Source organism: Coturnix japonica, chromosome 2, assembly GCF_001577835.2.
Source record: "Coturnix japonica isolate 7356 chromosome 2, Coturnix japonica 2.1, whole genome shotgun sequence".
NCBI lineage: Eukaryota > Metazoa > Chordata > Aves > Galliformes > Phasianidae > Coturnix > Coturnix japonica.
Window position 1 is genome coordinate 131,205,901 of NC_029517.1, and position 18,148 is coordinate 131,224,048.

The 18,148-nt window shown below is 39.0% G+C and overlaps 1 protein-coding gene across 14 annotated transcripts in view; it reads right to left on the reverse strand.

The window, feature by feature from the left end:
* Positions 1-18,148, reverse strand: part of PTK2 (protein tyrosine kinase 2) — a 151,784-nt gene that overhangs the window by 21,811 nt on the left and 111,825 nt on the right. For 7 of the 14 annotated variants that reach the window (XM_015856384.1, XM_015856385.1, XM_032442923.1 and 4 more), the window contains 9 exons: positions 17,663-17,719; positions 16,264-16,284; positions 15,124-15,221; positions 12,536-12,620; positions 9,714-9,814; positions 8,434-8,549; positions 7,131-7,231; positions 6,170-6,259; positions 4,621-4,825 (listed from right to left, as the gene is read on the reverse strand). In XM_015856384.1, the coding sequence (XP_015711870.1) occupies positions 4,621-4,825; positions 6,170-6,259; positions 7,131-7,231; positions 8,434-8,549; positions 9,714-9,814; positions 12,536-12,620; positions 15,124-15,221; positions 16,264-16,284; positions 17,663-17,719 (874 nt within the window). Of the gene's footprint in view, positions 1-4,620; positions 4,826-5,103; positions 5,418-6,169; positions 6,260-7,130; positions 7,232-8,433; positions 8,550-9,713; positions 9,815-12,535; positions 12,621-15,123; positions 15,222-16,263; positions 16,285-17,662; positions 17,720-18,148 lie in introns of those variants that run through there. The other 7 variants (XM_015856382.1, XM_015856381.1, XM_032442920.1 and 4 more) reach the window with 2 other exon arrangements.

Below are 18,148 nucleotides of genomic sequence, written 5' to 3' on the forward strand. Positions count from 1 at the left end.
CATGCTTCAAATATTCAGAGTGCATTTCTACGTACCATGTGAAATCAGACAAGATGTGGCTGCAGTCATAAACCGCGACTAAGATCTTTCAAATATACCTCAGAACTCAACCAAAAAAACAAGCAACAAAACAAAAAACTCACCTATACACATATGTGCATATATATATATATAAAATTCATATATATACTTTAACAAAGCTCTTGATGCAGCAGTTGCTCTAATCCAAGCTATGGGAATGGAACAAAAGCCAGCTAAAAGCAGCTGCCTAAATTTAGAGATGGCATATTGACAACTTGGGGCCACGGGAATGGTTTGTCACAGCACAGTCCTGATTTTCCACAAAAAGGAATGAAATATTGGTGCGCATTTCATAGAATCACAGAATGGCCTGGGTTGAAAAGGACCACAATGACCATCAAGTTTCAACCCTCCTGCTATGTGCAGGGTCACCAAACACCAGACCAGGCTGCCCAGAGCCACATCCAGCCTGGCCTTGAATGCCAGGGATGGGGCATCCACAACCTCCTTGGGCAACCTGTTCTAGTACATCACCACCCCCTGAGTGAAAAATTTCCTCCTAATATCCAACCTAAACCTCCCCTGTCTCAGTTTAAAACCATTTCCCCTTGTCCTGCCACTTAACAGCCGTTGCCCCTCCTGTTTACATGCTGCATTCAAATACTGGAAGGCCACAATTTGCCTTCACATCAAAGACATTCTACTTACGGCATACCACTATTTAATGGAATACCATCTGCATCCATTGTATCCCTGGCAATGATAATTTTCTACCACAGTGACTTGTTTTAGCTCAGATTCAGCTTTTTGCCTTCCAGCTCTCCTTCACCCCACCATGCTGCTCCTTGGCCTGTATTACCACAGGTTCTCCCCTCACAGCCCAGTGAGAAACATGAGGCAGATCAGTCGCAGCAGAGTTTGTACTTGGATGCCCTCGACTACTGCTGACAAGAAGAGAATATAAAATAGAAATGCCTTAGAGAAGCATCATTCAAAAAAAAAAAAAACAACCCCCCCAAAAAAAACCTACAAGGAATATAAATGACTCACAGAAATGCCTTTGTTTTCACAAAGGGCCGACCGATCCATAGATGGAGTAGAAGCGTGCCAAGAGATATTTCTGACCCTTCCTCAGTGCAGCTGCTTAAGTACTCTGGACAGTTTATTAGAATTCACAGAAGGTCAAGAAAGTCACATCTAGGCATATTTTCCCAAACTTCTTGTATTCTTGGCAGCAAAGGGAATTATGAAGAGAAGAAGCCTTTCTATTCATATGGCTTCCTGAGCAAATCTGGACCCAGGGCATCTTCTTGGCTGGGCTGAGAAATCTGATGAAAGATCTCAGCTGTTACAAGTTTGTGTAACTGATAAACTTCATCCATTTTTCTCTTTACTGAAATTTTTCAGTGGGATTGAAAAGGAAACATTTACCAGGAGTTCGCTGTAGAAGTATCTGAAATACTGAAAGGCAGCCTTAAGTTCCAAAGGCAAAGCAACGTCAGTGTTTTCTCATATGGTGGTGTGGGAACCTACAGTGAATGCTGACCCTTGAACCAGCAGCTTCTTTCTTCCTCTCTGTGGTTTCTGGCCTTCAGAAATACAAGGCTGCATGTACAGGAGCACATTTTCCCACACAGCCCTAATTTAAAAACACTTTCATATGGATATCATTTCTTATGGTCGCTGTCAAATACCAAAAGGCTCATGAAAAACTCTGAAACCTCCATCATATATATCAAGTATGTGCTATTTTTTGCCAGATGCCACAAACTATCAGGACCCAAACTGCCCCTATTCTTATCAGTTTTGTTTCTTTTCATTATAAGCAACATTTCAGGAACTACAGCAAATGCCTTCTGACAAGGCTCAAGTCCAACAAATTAACCATCTCGCTGCAAACAAACTTTAGGAGGCTGACTAAAGGCACTGTTTTAATTTATTTGTATTTTTTATACTCTTTTTAGAGTTATATCTGTATTTAATACATGACCTTCAGCCCAGGGATGCTACAAGGGTCAACACCTCTGCTGTTCAAGGGAAGGGCAGATGTGGCACTGAGGGATGGGGTTAGTGCGCATGGTGGTGATGGGCTGATGGCTGGATTAGATCATCTCAGTGGTCTTATCCAACCTTAGTGATTCTACATGTGGAGATGGTATATATCGCCATAGCAAGCATATAGTTATAGTAGAGCTAAGCGTATCTAAGTAATTCTGAATGGCAAGGCTGTAGAAGTAATGTTGCATTATTTGGGTTCATTAAATGCTTTTGGCCTATCATATTATTTACCACGTAGTGCAAAATTAGGAATATCCTGTACACATAATCATCAAGGAAACACATGCTTCCCCATCAAAATACTCTGGACTTTCACTCCGGCCCACTCAGGGACAGCACAGCAGGGCAGCATTGCCGCTTCCTGACTTCATCTCACTTCTTTCTTTGTTTTTCCTAAATTGAAAATGGGAGATGTAGGAAGTGAGGAGGAACTAAAGCTGGAAACGCACAAGCTGTTTTCTGTGTTTGCTCTGAAGACTAATTCATCCTTACTCACTAATTCATCCTTAATCACTCTGGACAGACCCCAAACCACAAAATGCCAGGCTCTGTTAGTACCCCAATAACAACACAAATTCTACATTCACCAGCATCTCACTTGGCAGAAGCAACTGCAAATAAAGTTTGTGCAACGCAGATGTTACTATGAAACGTATCAAACAAACTGAGAACACGAAACATTTATGCTCCCATCACTGCTATTTCAGAAGCAGAAGTCTGTTTTTTCCCAAAGCCGTGGTCTTTGTTATTAAAAAGAAAGGAATGCTGCAGCGTTGCAGCGCTGGCTTCAGGCAATCAGTCTGCTCTCAGCTTGAAACAACTACCCTGGAAAACATCCAGAACGAGCAGCAGCAACACCACACAGAAAAAGCCACCAAGGAAATGTCCAGTTTTTTGCAAGTTCATGGGAATTTGAGTTTTGAAACACAATCTTTCCTGGTTGCCTGAGATTGCCTCATAAAAGGGAACTGGCAAACTTTCTGATGAGAGGCTGACTCTGAGCAGCACAAAGAAGCCCTAAAGACAACTGTGCTGCCAAACTTCTAGGAGGTAAAGGTCAACACTCTGGAGAAGCACAAAATTTTCTGCATTGGAGAGAAGAGAGCAAAAACTGGATTGTAGCACTGCTGTCAGTCCAGGAGAAAACCTCTTCTCTAAACTTCAAACAGCTTCTCAGCCTGGACATCAGGAAATATTTCTTCTCAGAAAACATGGTCAAGCATTGGGGTAGGCAGCCCAGGGAGGTGGTGGAGTCACCATCCCTGGAGGCGCTGAATAAAAGGGCAGATGCGGCACCGAGAGACACAGGTAGTGGGTATGGTGGGGATGGGCTGATGACTGGACTAGATGATCTTAGTGGCCTTTTCCAACCTTAATGATTCTATGGTTCTCAACCTCGTAGCATGACAAAAAGAGGGGAAAAAAAATCTGGTGATACCTTTCCACTTTCATTTTTCTCCTCCTCTTCCCTTTCTGACTCATGTCTTTATGAGTAGCCTAAATTTTCAGCAGTGACCAACAACAGTGCTCCTCTTCCCTACCCTGTCTGAGTTTACACTATCTTCCTACCAACATTTTTTATGGCTTCAATCCCCTCTGTGCCAGCCAAGAGTTATCAGTACAATCTGACTGCAAATTAAAGAGACTTCTATTTCTCTTGAGCAAAAAAAATAAATGAATAAAAAGAAGAAAATAAATTGCCACCTAGTACCCAAACCATACTGTTGTGTCCTATCTTTTCCCTGTAGTCCCTACCCGGGCCTATCATTCCTTCCTGCACAGTCAATTCTACACAGCCAGTCAACTCTACATAGTCAGTTCCTTCTGGGAAGGGCTACGTACTTCTCTAGCTATGTAAATTATTTGGCTACAGATGAGCTCTCAGAGTTACACACAGTGAAACACCTTAAGAAAGAGGAAAAAAACAGAATACACAGGGATAGCTTATCCATACAGGCACTCTGAAACAACATCGTATTCACACTAAAACTGCATCTCATTTTAACAACTTCTGAATTTTCTTCTAACACCAGCACCCAGTGAGAGCATACAAGGTATTATGAACACAAGTGAAACAAGATGTAAGATAAAACTTAAGAACCTGATAATGAATCACAACAAGTTCAAGAGTGGATTTACAGCTGTACAATACCCACATATTGACCGAGGCTTATGTTGTCTCAGTAAAACCAACACTGAACACTTAGAATATCACAAAAGTGGTCATAAATGTTAGATATGTCTGGACAGTATCTTGGTAATGCTTCAAAGTTTAGATATCACCCCTATACCACATCTGGAAAATGAATGCGTGGACTCTAGAATAAATCATTATGAATAAGAGTGTGAATTTAGACTGGTGTCAAAATCATGTACTCACACTTACTGCAAGATAAACTGTAAGGCACTGTACCTCCTGCAAAATGACTTCTAGTACCAACAACCTTTCTGATGTTAAAACTTAAAAGTACTATAATGGAAGATAAAGCAAAAACAAGTATTTCTGAGCAAGGAAATAACCTTTCAGAAGAACAACCCTACCTGAGTTGTGCTTTAAGTTCAGTAAACCTGGGTCGTCTGCTAGGGTCGTATGCCCAGCACTTGGTCATAAGGCTGTAGAGGGTGGGAGGGCAGTTCGGAGGCATGGGGAGCCGCTCACCATTCTCAATCCGACCAATAACGTCATTATTTTTCACTCCCTGGAAGGGCTTTACCCCATGCATCAGGATCTCCCACATACACACACCTACAAAACACAGAAAACAATTCATTTGGTCTGTGTGAGCACAGAAAACATGTTAAAATAAAAGAAAGCAATCCCTTCCCCCCACCCCCAGCACACATAGCTTTAAGTGTGCAGAGATTTAATAAGAATGGTGACTAAAATAAAGGACAAAAGCCTTCTTTCAGAGCTGTTACATATGTTAGAAATATATCTGCTCCCAGAGCAGCTGGCTGGATTTGCACAGCCAAACAAGGCAATTTCAATAAAAAAGCAGAGCCAGGGAATCGATCCCTACTTACCAGCTGAGAGCAGAAGGGAGAGGTGTGCAGTAAGATCACATACACACTACCAACCAGAACTGCTGGTGAGGAAGCATGACCCGCAGCTGGCTCACAGCAGCCTGGTTTCACATTTAGTTACGTTCTACCTATTGTAAATCAGAACGGTTGCTCACAATGATGTAAAACGAGCCGTATTTGCTTCTCTCTGACTAGTTCCAACCGGCTTGTTCAGACTGGTAGGATGTTATTTTCACTTTGAGGGTGATTCAGCCCTGGCACTGATCCCATTTTTATTTTTTTTTCTGCTGAAACCACATAATAAAACAGCTTCTGTTGAAACTACGTTAAAAGCACAAAGACAAAAACGATCTGTTGGTTTACTATCAGCCAGTACGTTCCAAGGGCTTAATTCTTCTAACTGGGACTGTGCTGGAGCATTCTTCATATTACTATAAAAATCACATATCTTTTGCTCGAAAACATTTGTATTTCAATTTGCCATTGCCTAACTTGTCTATGTTGCTCTTATTTAATATCTCATCATTTTTGTTCCTTCACACAGCCTGTGTTTGTGTTGTCTGTCCACACAAGCAGTCAGTAAGCTCTAGCATGAGCACAGATTAAATTCATATAAAAGCTTTCAAACTTAAGAAAAAAAGATTCAGGTTTCAGGATATTTTCATTGACCTGTATTTTCATTCAGCTCCCAGTCATATTTTGTGTGAGTGCTATGAGGTTTAGTAGCTTAGTGGGTAGTAACAATGATGGGAGGATGGTTGGACTAGCTTATTATTATTGGTCCTTTCCAACCTTGTGATTCTATAGACTGCAGGCTATGAGGAGCTATCAAAGATAAATTAAGTGGGAATTTAGCAGTAAAGAGCTGGAAACAGGAAAAGATGTAGGCTGATCTGGGCCTTAAGAAAATAGAAGGAAAAAGGAAAAGAAAAAAAAAAAAAAAGAAGAAAATACACAGTAAAAATATACAGCAATATCTGGAAATTATTAATCTTACAGGGAATTAAATGAAGCACTGAACATGTCCACAGGACGCTACAAACCCCAGCCTTTGGTATTCACCTACCAAACATCCACACATCACTTGCTGAGGTAAACCGTCGGAAGTTGATTGACTCTGGAGCCATCCATTTGATAGGTAACTTTCCTTTGGAAGCTACAAGAAGACAAGAAGGCAGGTCATTATTTCTGTTCTCAGGGAAAGGGTAGGAAGGCATTGCAATAGGCTGCTCAGGGAGGTGGTGGAGTACACCATCACTGGAGGTATTCAAGAAGAAGGTACGCTGAGGGACACACTTTAGTGGTCATGGTGGTGATGGGTTGATGGCTGGTGATCTTAGTGGTCTTTTCCAGACTTAATGGTTTTATGATTCAGAATGTACTGCTACTAAATCCGAAACTGACATGAAAACCTCAGTTACACAGCAGGTATTCTTTTCAGTTAACCGTTTAAAAGGGTAGCTTGCCTGGCCTTAAAATAGAAGAACCCAAAAACCACAAACAACTAAAAAACTCCAAAGAACAGAACAAAATCAAACAGTCACCGAAGCCTCAGCCTCTCAAAAATATCTTGACAAAAATATTCTTCATCTAGCTACAAGACATGGTTTAGTGGTTTGCTGTAGCTGCGGTAATGGGAGGGTGGTTGGACTAGATGATCGTGTAGGTCCTTTCCAACCCTGTGACTCTATGATTCTATACTCAGGTTAATACAATACTATCACTTCAGACATGTCTGAAATGTGGACAACCTTCTAAAAACCATGAAAAACAAACAAACAAATAGAATTTTACCCCCAAATGTATTTCTACTTTTTCAACTTAAATCAGACTCTGTGATTCTTCTTTTTGATGCACACATGTAGGAATTTACTGCCACCTTTTCAATTCTTGAACACTTTAAATCATTTTACCAAAAGCAAAAAAAAATCTTCTAGACCAAGAGTATCTGGTCAATTCCTTTTGACAATAAACTTAGCACTGGGAAAAGCAGTGCTTTGTAAGACGAACCCAGAGTGCCAACTTACCTTTATAATAAGTACTGTCTTCCATGTATCGGGATAAGCCAAAGTCACCCAATTTCACACAGTCAGTGGCAGATACCAGCACGTTTCTAGCAGCAATATCTCTGCCAAATAGAGGAGATAGTATTTATAGTTGTTTAGAAACTTATGTTTAAATATTTAAAGGCTAAAAGGTTTTGGCAGTTCAAATTAATGGGAAGAAGAAAATCTGCCTTGCGTGAGGTGAGGAAATGCTTTAACACTGCAGTTCTGTAAGGAGCTTCTTAAGGAGCCCAGTTTTAGTGGTACTACAGTGCTTCCAATAAGACACCCTTATTCTTTTCCTGCAGCTTCCTAGGTGAGAGAATCAGCCTTATTTGTTTGTTGAATCTGGATATTGGCAGGCTTACAGACTTAAACTTGAGCAGCAGCCTGAAGTGATCTACTTCCTCCCATTTCAGTACAATGCAATTGAAGTCATCTAACAAAATTTTACTGCTAGAGTTAAAATTAGCAGCTTCTTGGCCAAAACTCAAATATCTGCTGGGTCTGTTATTTACAACTCTTATACACTTATATAAGTACATATAAATATCTAATGTGCACATACACATACATATGTATGCATGTTCGATATATGCTACATATCATTTGCACTTAAATATTTAAATACAGACAGAACGTTCAAGGTCCAAATGCTTCACGATAATCTGAATTCTGTCAGCTGTTAATTGCACACAATACAGGGATAAATTCAGTCCTCTGAATTAAGGACTGAATTTGAGGAATTCAAAGGTGATAAAAATCTGAAACACACCAAGATAGAAATACAGGTTCACTTTTTAGCTAAGCAAGCAGTTGTGTGATACAAACATTTTATTCTCCCTGTTCTTTGCTTAAGAAGCCAGCTGCCCCTTGCTGTACATCTCTGCGTTCAGAAAATGACAGAGCTGTTGTAGGAGATGTTGTAACAGCAATGCAACAACTCGGATGGAATTTATTCCTCTGATTAAAATGAAGCACCATCTCCAAGTCAATCTAGGAGTGGGCCAGCAGGTGTCACTCTTGAAAAGGGGGTTATTTTGCTATCAGTCTAAAAAAAGCTGAACTAACACAAAGATGGACGTAAAACATAAACGTATCGCTGCTACATAAGCTTAAAATATAAATCTGTATGTATGTTAATCGTGCATTTTCACTCAAGCAAGTGTATCCAGCACCCAGCATACACCCAACCAGCAATCTGCTAATCTAGGACATTTATTCCCTGATGTTTCAACCAGCTACATAAAAAAACAGACAAAGACACACACACACAAAGTCTTACCTATGTACAAATCTTTTGCTCTCCAAGTAAGCAAGCGCTGTGCTAAGCTGGTAAGCGTAGAGGATCAGGGAGGCCAGGTCCAAGCTGAATTTTCTTACTTGCAAAAACGACCTCAGCTTTTTGCATAAAGAAGAAAAAAAATGGAAGTAGTCAGGATGAACGATAACGGATTCAAACAAGCTGCATCTCAAACTGTCAACTTTACACAAGTGTCATCAGGTCTGCCTTTGTTTCAGACTGCATGAGATCAGAAAACTACCTGGCCATGAAATAACACAATATAGTGGCACCAAATGCTCCATATAAATTAAAACAAGGATTTAAAAAGTAATTTGGACAACAGGAAATAAAGTTTATAATCTCGTGACAGAAAATGATTCCTCTGTAGTTTTTTGTGTCTCTTGTTTTGCCTGCTGTTGGTTTTCTTTTGGAATAATGAATCACGGGCTGGTAATTAAAATGACAGTCTTACAGGATTGAATATTATTTCAGTTCACATTTTCAGATATGCACAAAGGAAATAAATCAATTTTAAAATCTGAGATCTAGCTTGGTATAAAAACCATTCATCCAAATGACATGATAATGAGGAAAGTCAGCCTAACAAGGGTCACTGCAATGAAGAAGAAACACCATAAATTCAGTGTTCCAAGGGAAAAAGAACAGTATTTCTCAGGAAGCTTCCAAGAAGTGAAAGATAATAGTCTGTAACTACTGTCAGTAAATTGTAGTGAGCCATCTCAGTCTGTGAACAGCAAACCCACCTGCTTTCATGCGCCAAGTTCAGTTTTCCAGAAGCAACCATTCAAGACTGGGCAAGTGATTTGGATGGCTTTAAACACCCACTTCTACCTTTCCTACAAATCCCCCCTGCTATCATCTCCTTCAGTTGCTGCCCACACAACACAAGCCTCTTCTGCCACCTTCAAGGAACAAAAGAGGTACTACATAATTTCCCTTCCTGAACGCAAGCTTGCAAATGCTGTTTAAACGGTATCTCGTTATCATCATCTGCCTTGACACACGTCATGCTCACACCCTGCAAAAACAACTGAAGTTCTTCTGAAAACTGTGACTTAATCACTTTGGTATGAGCTGATGCAGATCCCTCACTGGAGGAGTTAGGTCAAGTTCTGCCATTCCTGTATCTGAGTCCATAATTCTAAGACAAGTATGATATCATGTCTGTCGAGTCTGCCTTTGCGTTAGTGCAGATAAGTGTTTTTTTCAGTCTTTTGCAAAGCCAGATGAGAGGCCAAAGACATGAGAATTTTTCATACCTCTCCAAGTGTACAGAGCTCCATGATTATCCATACTGGGTTTTCTGTAATAACTCCAATGAGCTTCACAATGTGAGGATGATCAAACTGACGCATCGTTACTGAAAGGAGGGAAAACAAGTCAGTATGCTACAAAAAATTTGGCGTTTTTGAACCATAATGAAGTTCGATCCTGACTGAGCAGAACATGAGCATGATGACCAATCAATTCAGTGTACGATCTCTGAACCTGTGCCGTTCTACTGGAAGAAGAGGGGGAAGGATAAAACTGAATAATTCAATGGCTGAAAAGACGTATGTTAGCTTATGTCACAAACACACAACCTCATGTAACAACTATGCTCACATTTGGTCTTATTTTCTATGGGCTTAATTAACTTTTCAGTCTCAGCAATGCAGTCAGTATATTTCATGCATTAAGACATAGAAATGCTTATTAATGTTCCATGGAGGTATTTTTGTTAGCTTAAAGGAAATAACAGTCCTCTGATTTTATTTTCATCTCCCAACATGCACGTGATGAGCACTATTAATTTCAATTTACAGCAATCACTGAACTAGCAAGTCTGCTTTAGTTCACATACAGCTTGAGAATAATTCCCGTCCCTCAATAATGTGGCTTTTAATAAATCATAAACTAGAAGAGTAGGCATCTTTGGATTCCCATTCTGAAGAGCTCTGAATCCTACTCCTGCACCCTAGTTCACAGCAGTTGTATAACCAACACATCCTGCAATGTGAAATATCCCAAGAGAAGTTCTTGGACAATGCTACTTGTATGACCAAATCTCGTAATAGCTCACTAGCATATTTTATTGCACAGAAACTTAAATGAGTCCACTTAAGAACAAACTCTTTAAAATATTCATGTGTTATGAATACTAAGGGAAATGAATCAATAAAACAATCATCATGAATCTATCAATCATGTAGCTTAACACATTAATGAAAAAGAATAAAGAATGAATGGTGACACACCAACCGGGCAACAAAAACTGATAAAACACATAGAATGGGAACTCCATTCCTAAATAACTCAATTTCCCTCCTACCTTTTGAAGTCAAGGGCATTTCAGAGTGCTATGATGGGGATGGGTTGACAGCTGGACTAGATGACCTTAGAGGTCTTCTCCAACCCTAATGATTCTGTGATTGCAGTATTAAAATCTTGAAAAATAAAGTATATTAGAAACAAAACACCCATTACTTATTCTCTAATACTGATCTAACTCAATGAAATAAACATTTCTTTATTGATCTAAAATGAAGCAGGAATATGGTTATATCAATGGAGAAGGAATTAGCACAAGTATTTTGATACTTCACATGGCCTTATCGGTTTTAAATATATTTCATTGCTGGAAAGTCTCTCCCAAAGACTAATTTTATCGGTGTTACCCGACAAACTAAAAAACTCATTTTGCCATTCAGTTTCATGATGAAGATTCAGTTTCCAGAAGGAATGAACAGCTTGTGGAAAGAAGCAATTTACCAAAAAAGAAAGTAAGTGGAAGATTAATAAAAACCTACAAATACCATGCAGATCATATGGTAGCACATACAAATGCCTCAATGGTAACACACTGCTATGCAAGAGCAGACAGGATTGAAGAAACAGATGTTACTGATAGAAATATCTTCTTTCATATAGAATCACTGAGCCACTAATGTTGGAAAAGATCATCTTACCTAGTCCAACTGACAACCCATTTCCATCATGCCTACCAACCCATGTCCTTATGTGCCACCCCTACCACAGACTCCGGGTAGTTCTAATATCTGACCACTCTCCCAGAGAAGAAATTTTTCCTAACATCCAACCTGAACCTCTCCATGCAAGAGTCAATCCTAAATCTTTTCAGCTCTGATAAGCTCACCACAATAAACTAAAATGCCCAAAGTACTAAATTAGTATGATTTATACTACCAATAAGTATGATCTTTCCATCATACTTTGAAGGTCTGAATTTGCAAAGCTTTTGTGTACGTATGCGTTACTAAAGGAAAGAAAAATGTCTAAGCTTTTAGCAAAACAGCCAGCTTTGTCTGGATGTTGGATTTGGGCCCTTTAGAGAACGCTCTTACAAACAATGAGGCAACATCTCAGAGTTTGCAAAGGAGAAACGTAATGGGTTGGAATTACTATTAAAAAAAGGAAGAAAAACAAAAAAAATGATTAAATCAAACTTTAAAGCACTATTTGTCTGCCTATAATACTGGTGTTTCTTGATCTGTTGAGCTCAAGAGTCTAATAAAGTATCACTAAATTACTTTCTACATCGCAGTTACTTTCTACATTAGGAGACAGCTGTTTAACTTTGACTGCTAAGTTATTCCTAAAAGCAACAGTATTTACTTTTCCAAGTAAATGAACGGATTATAGCAATTTAAGAAACATATGGTATCCCAAAAATAAAAAGCCATTGGCTATGAACACATTTTCTAAACAATTAGAATAAAATGGAACAAAAAGAACATCAAGTAGAGAAGTACATTACAAAATCCGGCTATAATGAATTGCGACATTAAAAATCATTAAGAAGGAAAGAAAAGATCAGATTTTTGACACTCCAAAACCAGTTCTGAAGTCTTCCAGGAGTCACACATCACTGCTGGAATTTGGAAAAGCCCAAATAATCTGCATCTAATCACATACAAGGGCAATGCCAAGACATAAAGCAGTCTTCCTGGCATATATTGCAGGAGAGAACAAAGCCCATACTATACATTAATAAACCAAATTCCTATCAGAAAACTCCGGCACAGATGGCTGCAAAGTCTTTCCAAGGACCATTTACAGAAGCCAGTGATGTAATACTCACAGGCTTCTTGTAGGAACTTCTCTCTAACGCTGTCTGAGGTGCAGTTTTTACACGTTTTGATTGCTACAGCCATGGCTGGATTTTCCTGAAAGAGATTTAGAAATAACTGAAACACAGAACACATAAAATTAGGTCTAAAAACTAGAACAAAACTGACTTAGAGAAAGCGAATATTAACCAGAATACCTTTAGTTATGAACTTAATTTTGGAAGCATCCATGTTAAAATATCATTATAACTGAGACACTTTGTGTGCGTTTCTGTCTAATTAAAATTAAATCTGTTTTAAATTACATGAATTCGTACAAAAATTCTGACAAAAGATGATTAAGTGTTCCAGCATTACAGAATATCAGAACAGAAGCACAATTAAAGGGAACAAGTAGATACAAGCCTGAAATACACACTTGGCTTCTGCAAGCAGCTTGGAAAGCCAAATAAACGGCTTCTAGTGGCTTTTGCAGTGCAAAGACCAGCTATAACTTTGGACTGACTCAAATCCTTTATACAAAGCAGACTGCTAACAGGATACATATCAAGTCAGCTTTTCAACTGAATTCAAACTACAAAGTGAGGTAAAAGGTTTTATAAATGAGTTTTACAGTCAGTTACACCAAGAGCTTAAAACTGAGTTCAACAGAACACAAGTATCCCAAAGCAGAAACAGATCTGAGCATCTGATTGCTTATCCTCCCAGTACAGAAAAATGAGAAGCTCTCAGACAGCCCAAAGGAGGCCTCCTGGCTCAGGAGGAGGCTTTCATCTTATCTTCCTTTGGTGTGTCTTACAAACACTCCTTTCTAAGGCACAGACAGCACTGAGGAGTTGGAAGAGAGTTTCTTTCCTAGAGAAGCTCTTGGCATTCTTTCTTCACAGGGATTCAAAACACAATTTACTTGCAAGATGGTATATATATATATATGTATTTTAAGTTTAAATCTCTATTTGGCAAGTGCAGAACCTGCATAATGAGCTGGAAAGCTCACGGACTGCTGGCTCTCACAAGAACAGCTCTGCATTAAGTTGCAACAGAAGCTGCTCCATCCACGAGGGGGGCTCCATCTGCTCCCTCACAGCACATCCCCACTGCTGTATTCTGGGCTCAAGCATCACTTTGACAACTCTTAATGAACTGGAAAAGCAGGTGAAGTGTTTTAAAAGTAATGCTGGTCAAGGCCTGGGGAAGGATTAATGGCTTCCCAAAAAACTGCAGTCCTGAGGAGAAGCACTTGGTGGCCCTGTGGATGAAAAGCTGGATGTAAACCAGCCTGGAAGGCCAAGAGTATCCTGATCAACGTCAACAGAGGGATAGCAGAAGGGAGGAGGAGGAGGTTGTCCCCCTTTGCTTTGCCCTTGTTGAAGCTACGTCTGTATTACTGCATCCAGGCCTGGAGTCTCCAAGATGTGGAGCTGTTGGAGTGGGTACAGAGAAGGACCATGAAAATGATCAGAGGGCTGGAGAGCCTCTCAGCATGAAAAAAGGCTGAGGAAGTTGGGCTTATTTAGCATGGAGAAAAAAAGGCTCTGAGGGGAACGAGGCATTCCAGTACCTAAAAGGAGCTTGTAAGCAAGAGGGGAACCTACTGGGAAGACAGTAATGGGAAGGGGGAGGGGGGGGGCATTAAACCAAAAGACTTAGATATAAGGAAGAAATTCTTTACTCAGAGGGTGGTGAGGTGATGGAACAGGCTGCTAAAGGCCAGGTTGGATGGGACCCTGGGCACAGTACACAGAACATCAGTAGAGTAAGAACCTCACAAGTGCAATAAACACTGATAAATGAGACTTTCAAAATGGCATTTGAGCTGCAGAATAAGATCCCAGGCATCTCTCCTGTGCTTTCACATGAGAACTGGACACACACAAAGATAGAAAAGCTATCATGTTACTGTAAATGATTTGTTACCTGTTCTATCATTTCTTCCAGACATGTAAATTACAGTCTATGCTTATTTCATCAAAATTTAATGATACCTCACTATTTCCACTTTACATATTTGAGTATGTAGGTGTGGTAATAATTTCATTAATAAAAGTAATTAGCAGGTTATCATTTAGAGAAAGCTGAGTAGGCACACGATGACTTAACAGAATCTATTTTCTATTTTATTCTTTTTCAAGAAAAAGAATGGAAATGGACACCATTTACAGAACAGCTCCAAGAAAAGAGGTCTATCTTTGGTTCCTCCAGCACCCAATTCAATTCTTCATCTACATACATAGTAATCTTCATTTTGATCACTGAAATCTGGAAAACACATAAGCACTAGCCTGAAGTTCATGAGTGCCACTGACCTCACTGGTTTCAGTGAGGTGAGTCACACAATAAGATCTGGCTGGATCTGAATCTATTTATAACTTTTCCCTGAAGAAATAGCAATAACTTATAGTAATATACAAGTCTACAGATACTTTTTTTAGATACCTGAAAAATGAAGAATATGCTCTACATGGGGATTATTCAGATAAAAAAACCACAGAATCAACATTTGCTTGTTCTGGAAGGCATAGGAGGCAGACCTTTATTTATCTTAAACCCAAAGCTTTTGTTTGTTTGCTCATTCTTTTGTTTCAGAAGTGAAGCTTACCGGACTGATGTAAATTCCTTGGTGCACATCTCCAAATTGTCCTTCACCAATGCAGCGCCCCAGTTCAATTCTCTCCCTTTGAATTTCATAATCTCTGGCTATAAGAATATAACGCACTTAAAATATCAGATCTCGGAGGAAAGGCAAAAGGAACAATCCACAAGCTACCAAACTCAAAGTCAGTCACTCCAGCGTCTCACAAATGAGTAACTAAGATTAACATATGCTGCACACCAACCTATACAAATGCTGTGTACACAGTGGAAACCTCTTAAACAAAGGCTTGAATCAAAGCATTGAAAAAGGAACTGTGGACTATAATTTCTTAAATTTTAACTATTATGCATTATTTATTTCAATGCAATGGACATAATTAAACATTTCTTGCTAGTAAAAGACAAAACATGAATAGCCCAGGATAACAGAGATGATAATAAACACAGCCATGGTTCACATGCTTTTATGAGTTTAAGAGAAGTCCACTATGTGGTATTTTAGATCTTGGAACCATCAAATAAGCCAGGAGAATTTTTAAAGAGGTAACTGCAAGAAAACAAATACAGAAACAAAGAGCATGGCAAACAAAGGTAGAATGAAAGCCGAATTTTGAGTGCGCTACACCTCCATCAGTCTGTAATTGAAGTAAAATTGATAGAACGCATTGCAGCTTATGCAATTTTATTAACTTCACTGCCAGCAGACTGAGAGTTTTTCTGATGAAAATGCCTCAGCACTTTGGCAAAAATATTTAAGCAATTGCAAGCGAATGACTTCATTTGCAATTTGATTTCTAGCAGACACAGAAAAATATTTCTGGAACAGCAGAAAAGCATGTACCGTATTATATGTTTTCACCTCTATTATTCAGAGAAAAATATAAGCTACCAGCTTAGGACTTAAGGATTGATTTTTTTGCACTTCATTAGTACTACAGAAATAATGTAGTCTAGAGATGGATAACACTGTGATAAATGCCCTTTTCATTTCTTGCTTTAAGTACTGCACTTTCCTCTTTAAAATCCCAAAGCTAGTTGGTTTAACTATAGATACATAATGTTTATTAAATGAAAGTGAATAGGAAAAATTCCACATCATTCCAAACTGCAAGCATACAAGGATGGGTAAAGGATCTCCTGTTACCTTCATCTATTCCATAGCTTTCTGCAGTGCAATTAAGAGAAAGATCAAATGCTTACTTTGAGCTTCTTAAAATCAAGTCAAGGACAAACATTTCTTTTTTAACATTAAATAAAGGAAGAACGGTACAGATGCAATTTTAACTTTACATTGGCAAAAGTCACAGGTCTGTTCTTATGATCTGAACTGCCCCAGCCCTGGGAGAGCTGAACACTTGAACCCACTTCAGTGCAGCACAGCACTTAATGCTGGTGTCAACAGCCCATCCCATTAGCTTTGAACTGAAGGCATAAACTGAAGTGATCAGAGTCATCCAGTGCTGGACCACAAGTAATTAGCTCAATGGAAATTTAAAAGAAAAGATTACAAAATAATTAAGACAATCACTCAGAGTTAATATGCTAAAAAAGAATTAAAGGATTAAGGTTATCATAGCGCTTTTTTTGATCCTGCAATTGTTTTAATGGAATTACGTCATAACTTACTGCAAGATGTTCAAAACTCATTGTTTACTTCTAGAAAACATATATTCTTGCTTTCCAAATATTTTCCGCAGTGGCATATTATACAATAAACACTGAAGTGGTTACAAAACCCTTCTGTCTCATGAAAACCTGAAGAAATCCCTACACACAGTCATTATTCTCCAGCAGAAGATGGTATCAGCTCAGCACCATCCTCCCCTGTCACCAAACCAACCTGGTATTTCTGTAGGCGTTCTTTAGAAGCAGACAGAACCAACTGCCTAATGCTACAGAAATCCCAGGCTGTCAAAATACCCCTGTGTGTTGCAGGTGTAACTTAAAATCAGCATATGGACTTGTATGTGAAATCAGCTGATTCTGACAGATTAAGATAACATCCTAACCCAAATATTCCATGACAAGATCCTGGCGGTGGCCAATGCATGATCTTTTTTTTTATTTCAAAGATGAAGACTAAGAAGAACTTCGTGTTTTAGCTCCCCGAGTCTTTCATTTTGAATAAAGCTGCATGTGGTATGGATGACTTTGCTCTAGAGAACAGCATGTGTGACAAAGAGCAAGGATCGAGGATGGGATACAGTTACAAAGCGGTATCCAAAAGCATTCTTAATTCCTTGCCTTCATGACAGAAATCTTAATCTTTATGCACTGTGTTCAGCATCACAGTAAAAAATAAACATCCATTTTATGACATTTTGAGACATAAAAGGGAGCTCACAGTGAGGTCACTGACGACACCAAAAGCTATGACAGAACCTTAGTTTCACAACCTGAACTTAAAAGAACACTGAAGCTAGGAATCTTTTAAACATCATCGAGCAATATGTGAGCAAAGAACATTAAATCGTTAAGGCTGAAATGTAAGATGCAGTCCCAAAGAAGCTGTTGGACAGAAAAGTTCCAGTAAACATACTTACTTGATGGCATTGTATAAGTATCTTCTTCATCTATAATCTCTGCATAGTCATCTGTTTCTGTAAAGGGAGGAATTAAAGAGTTTCGGGAAAAGCAGATGAAAACACTTCACCAAAACAGTATCTCCAATATATCAAAGCTGATAAGTCACAATCCCCCACTTCAACAGCGCTGGGACACATTTACAATAGCGTGAATAAAACTTGCTCATGCATAATTTATGGCATGATAATGACCCCAAGTGCCAATTATGCTACGTCACATCAATGCATTCAACAAGGAATAAAAGAAAGTTTCATTTGTATTCAGAAAAGCCTAAGTTCTCTAACTGAATCCAACCTAAACCATCGACTTCAAAAGAAAATCCTCTTAAGAGCAAATTCAACCACAGGGGAAAAAAAACACAAAACAACACAAAACATTATTAATGGGTTAAATTGTTTCATCTCCAATAAAGTGTGAACAATAGTTAGCTAATATTTATGCCA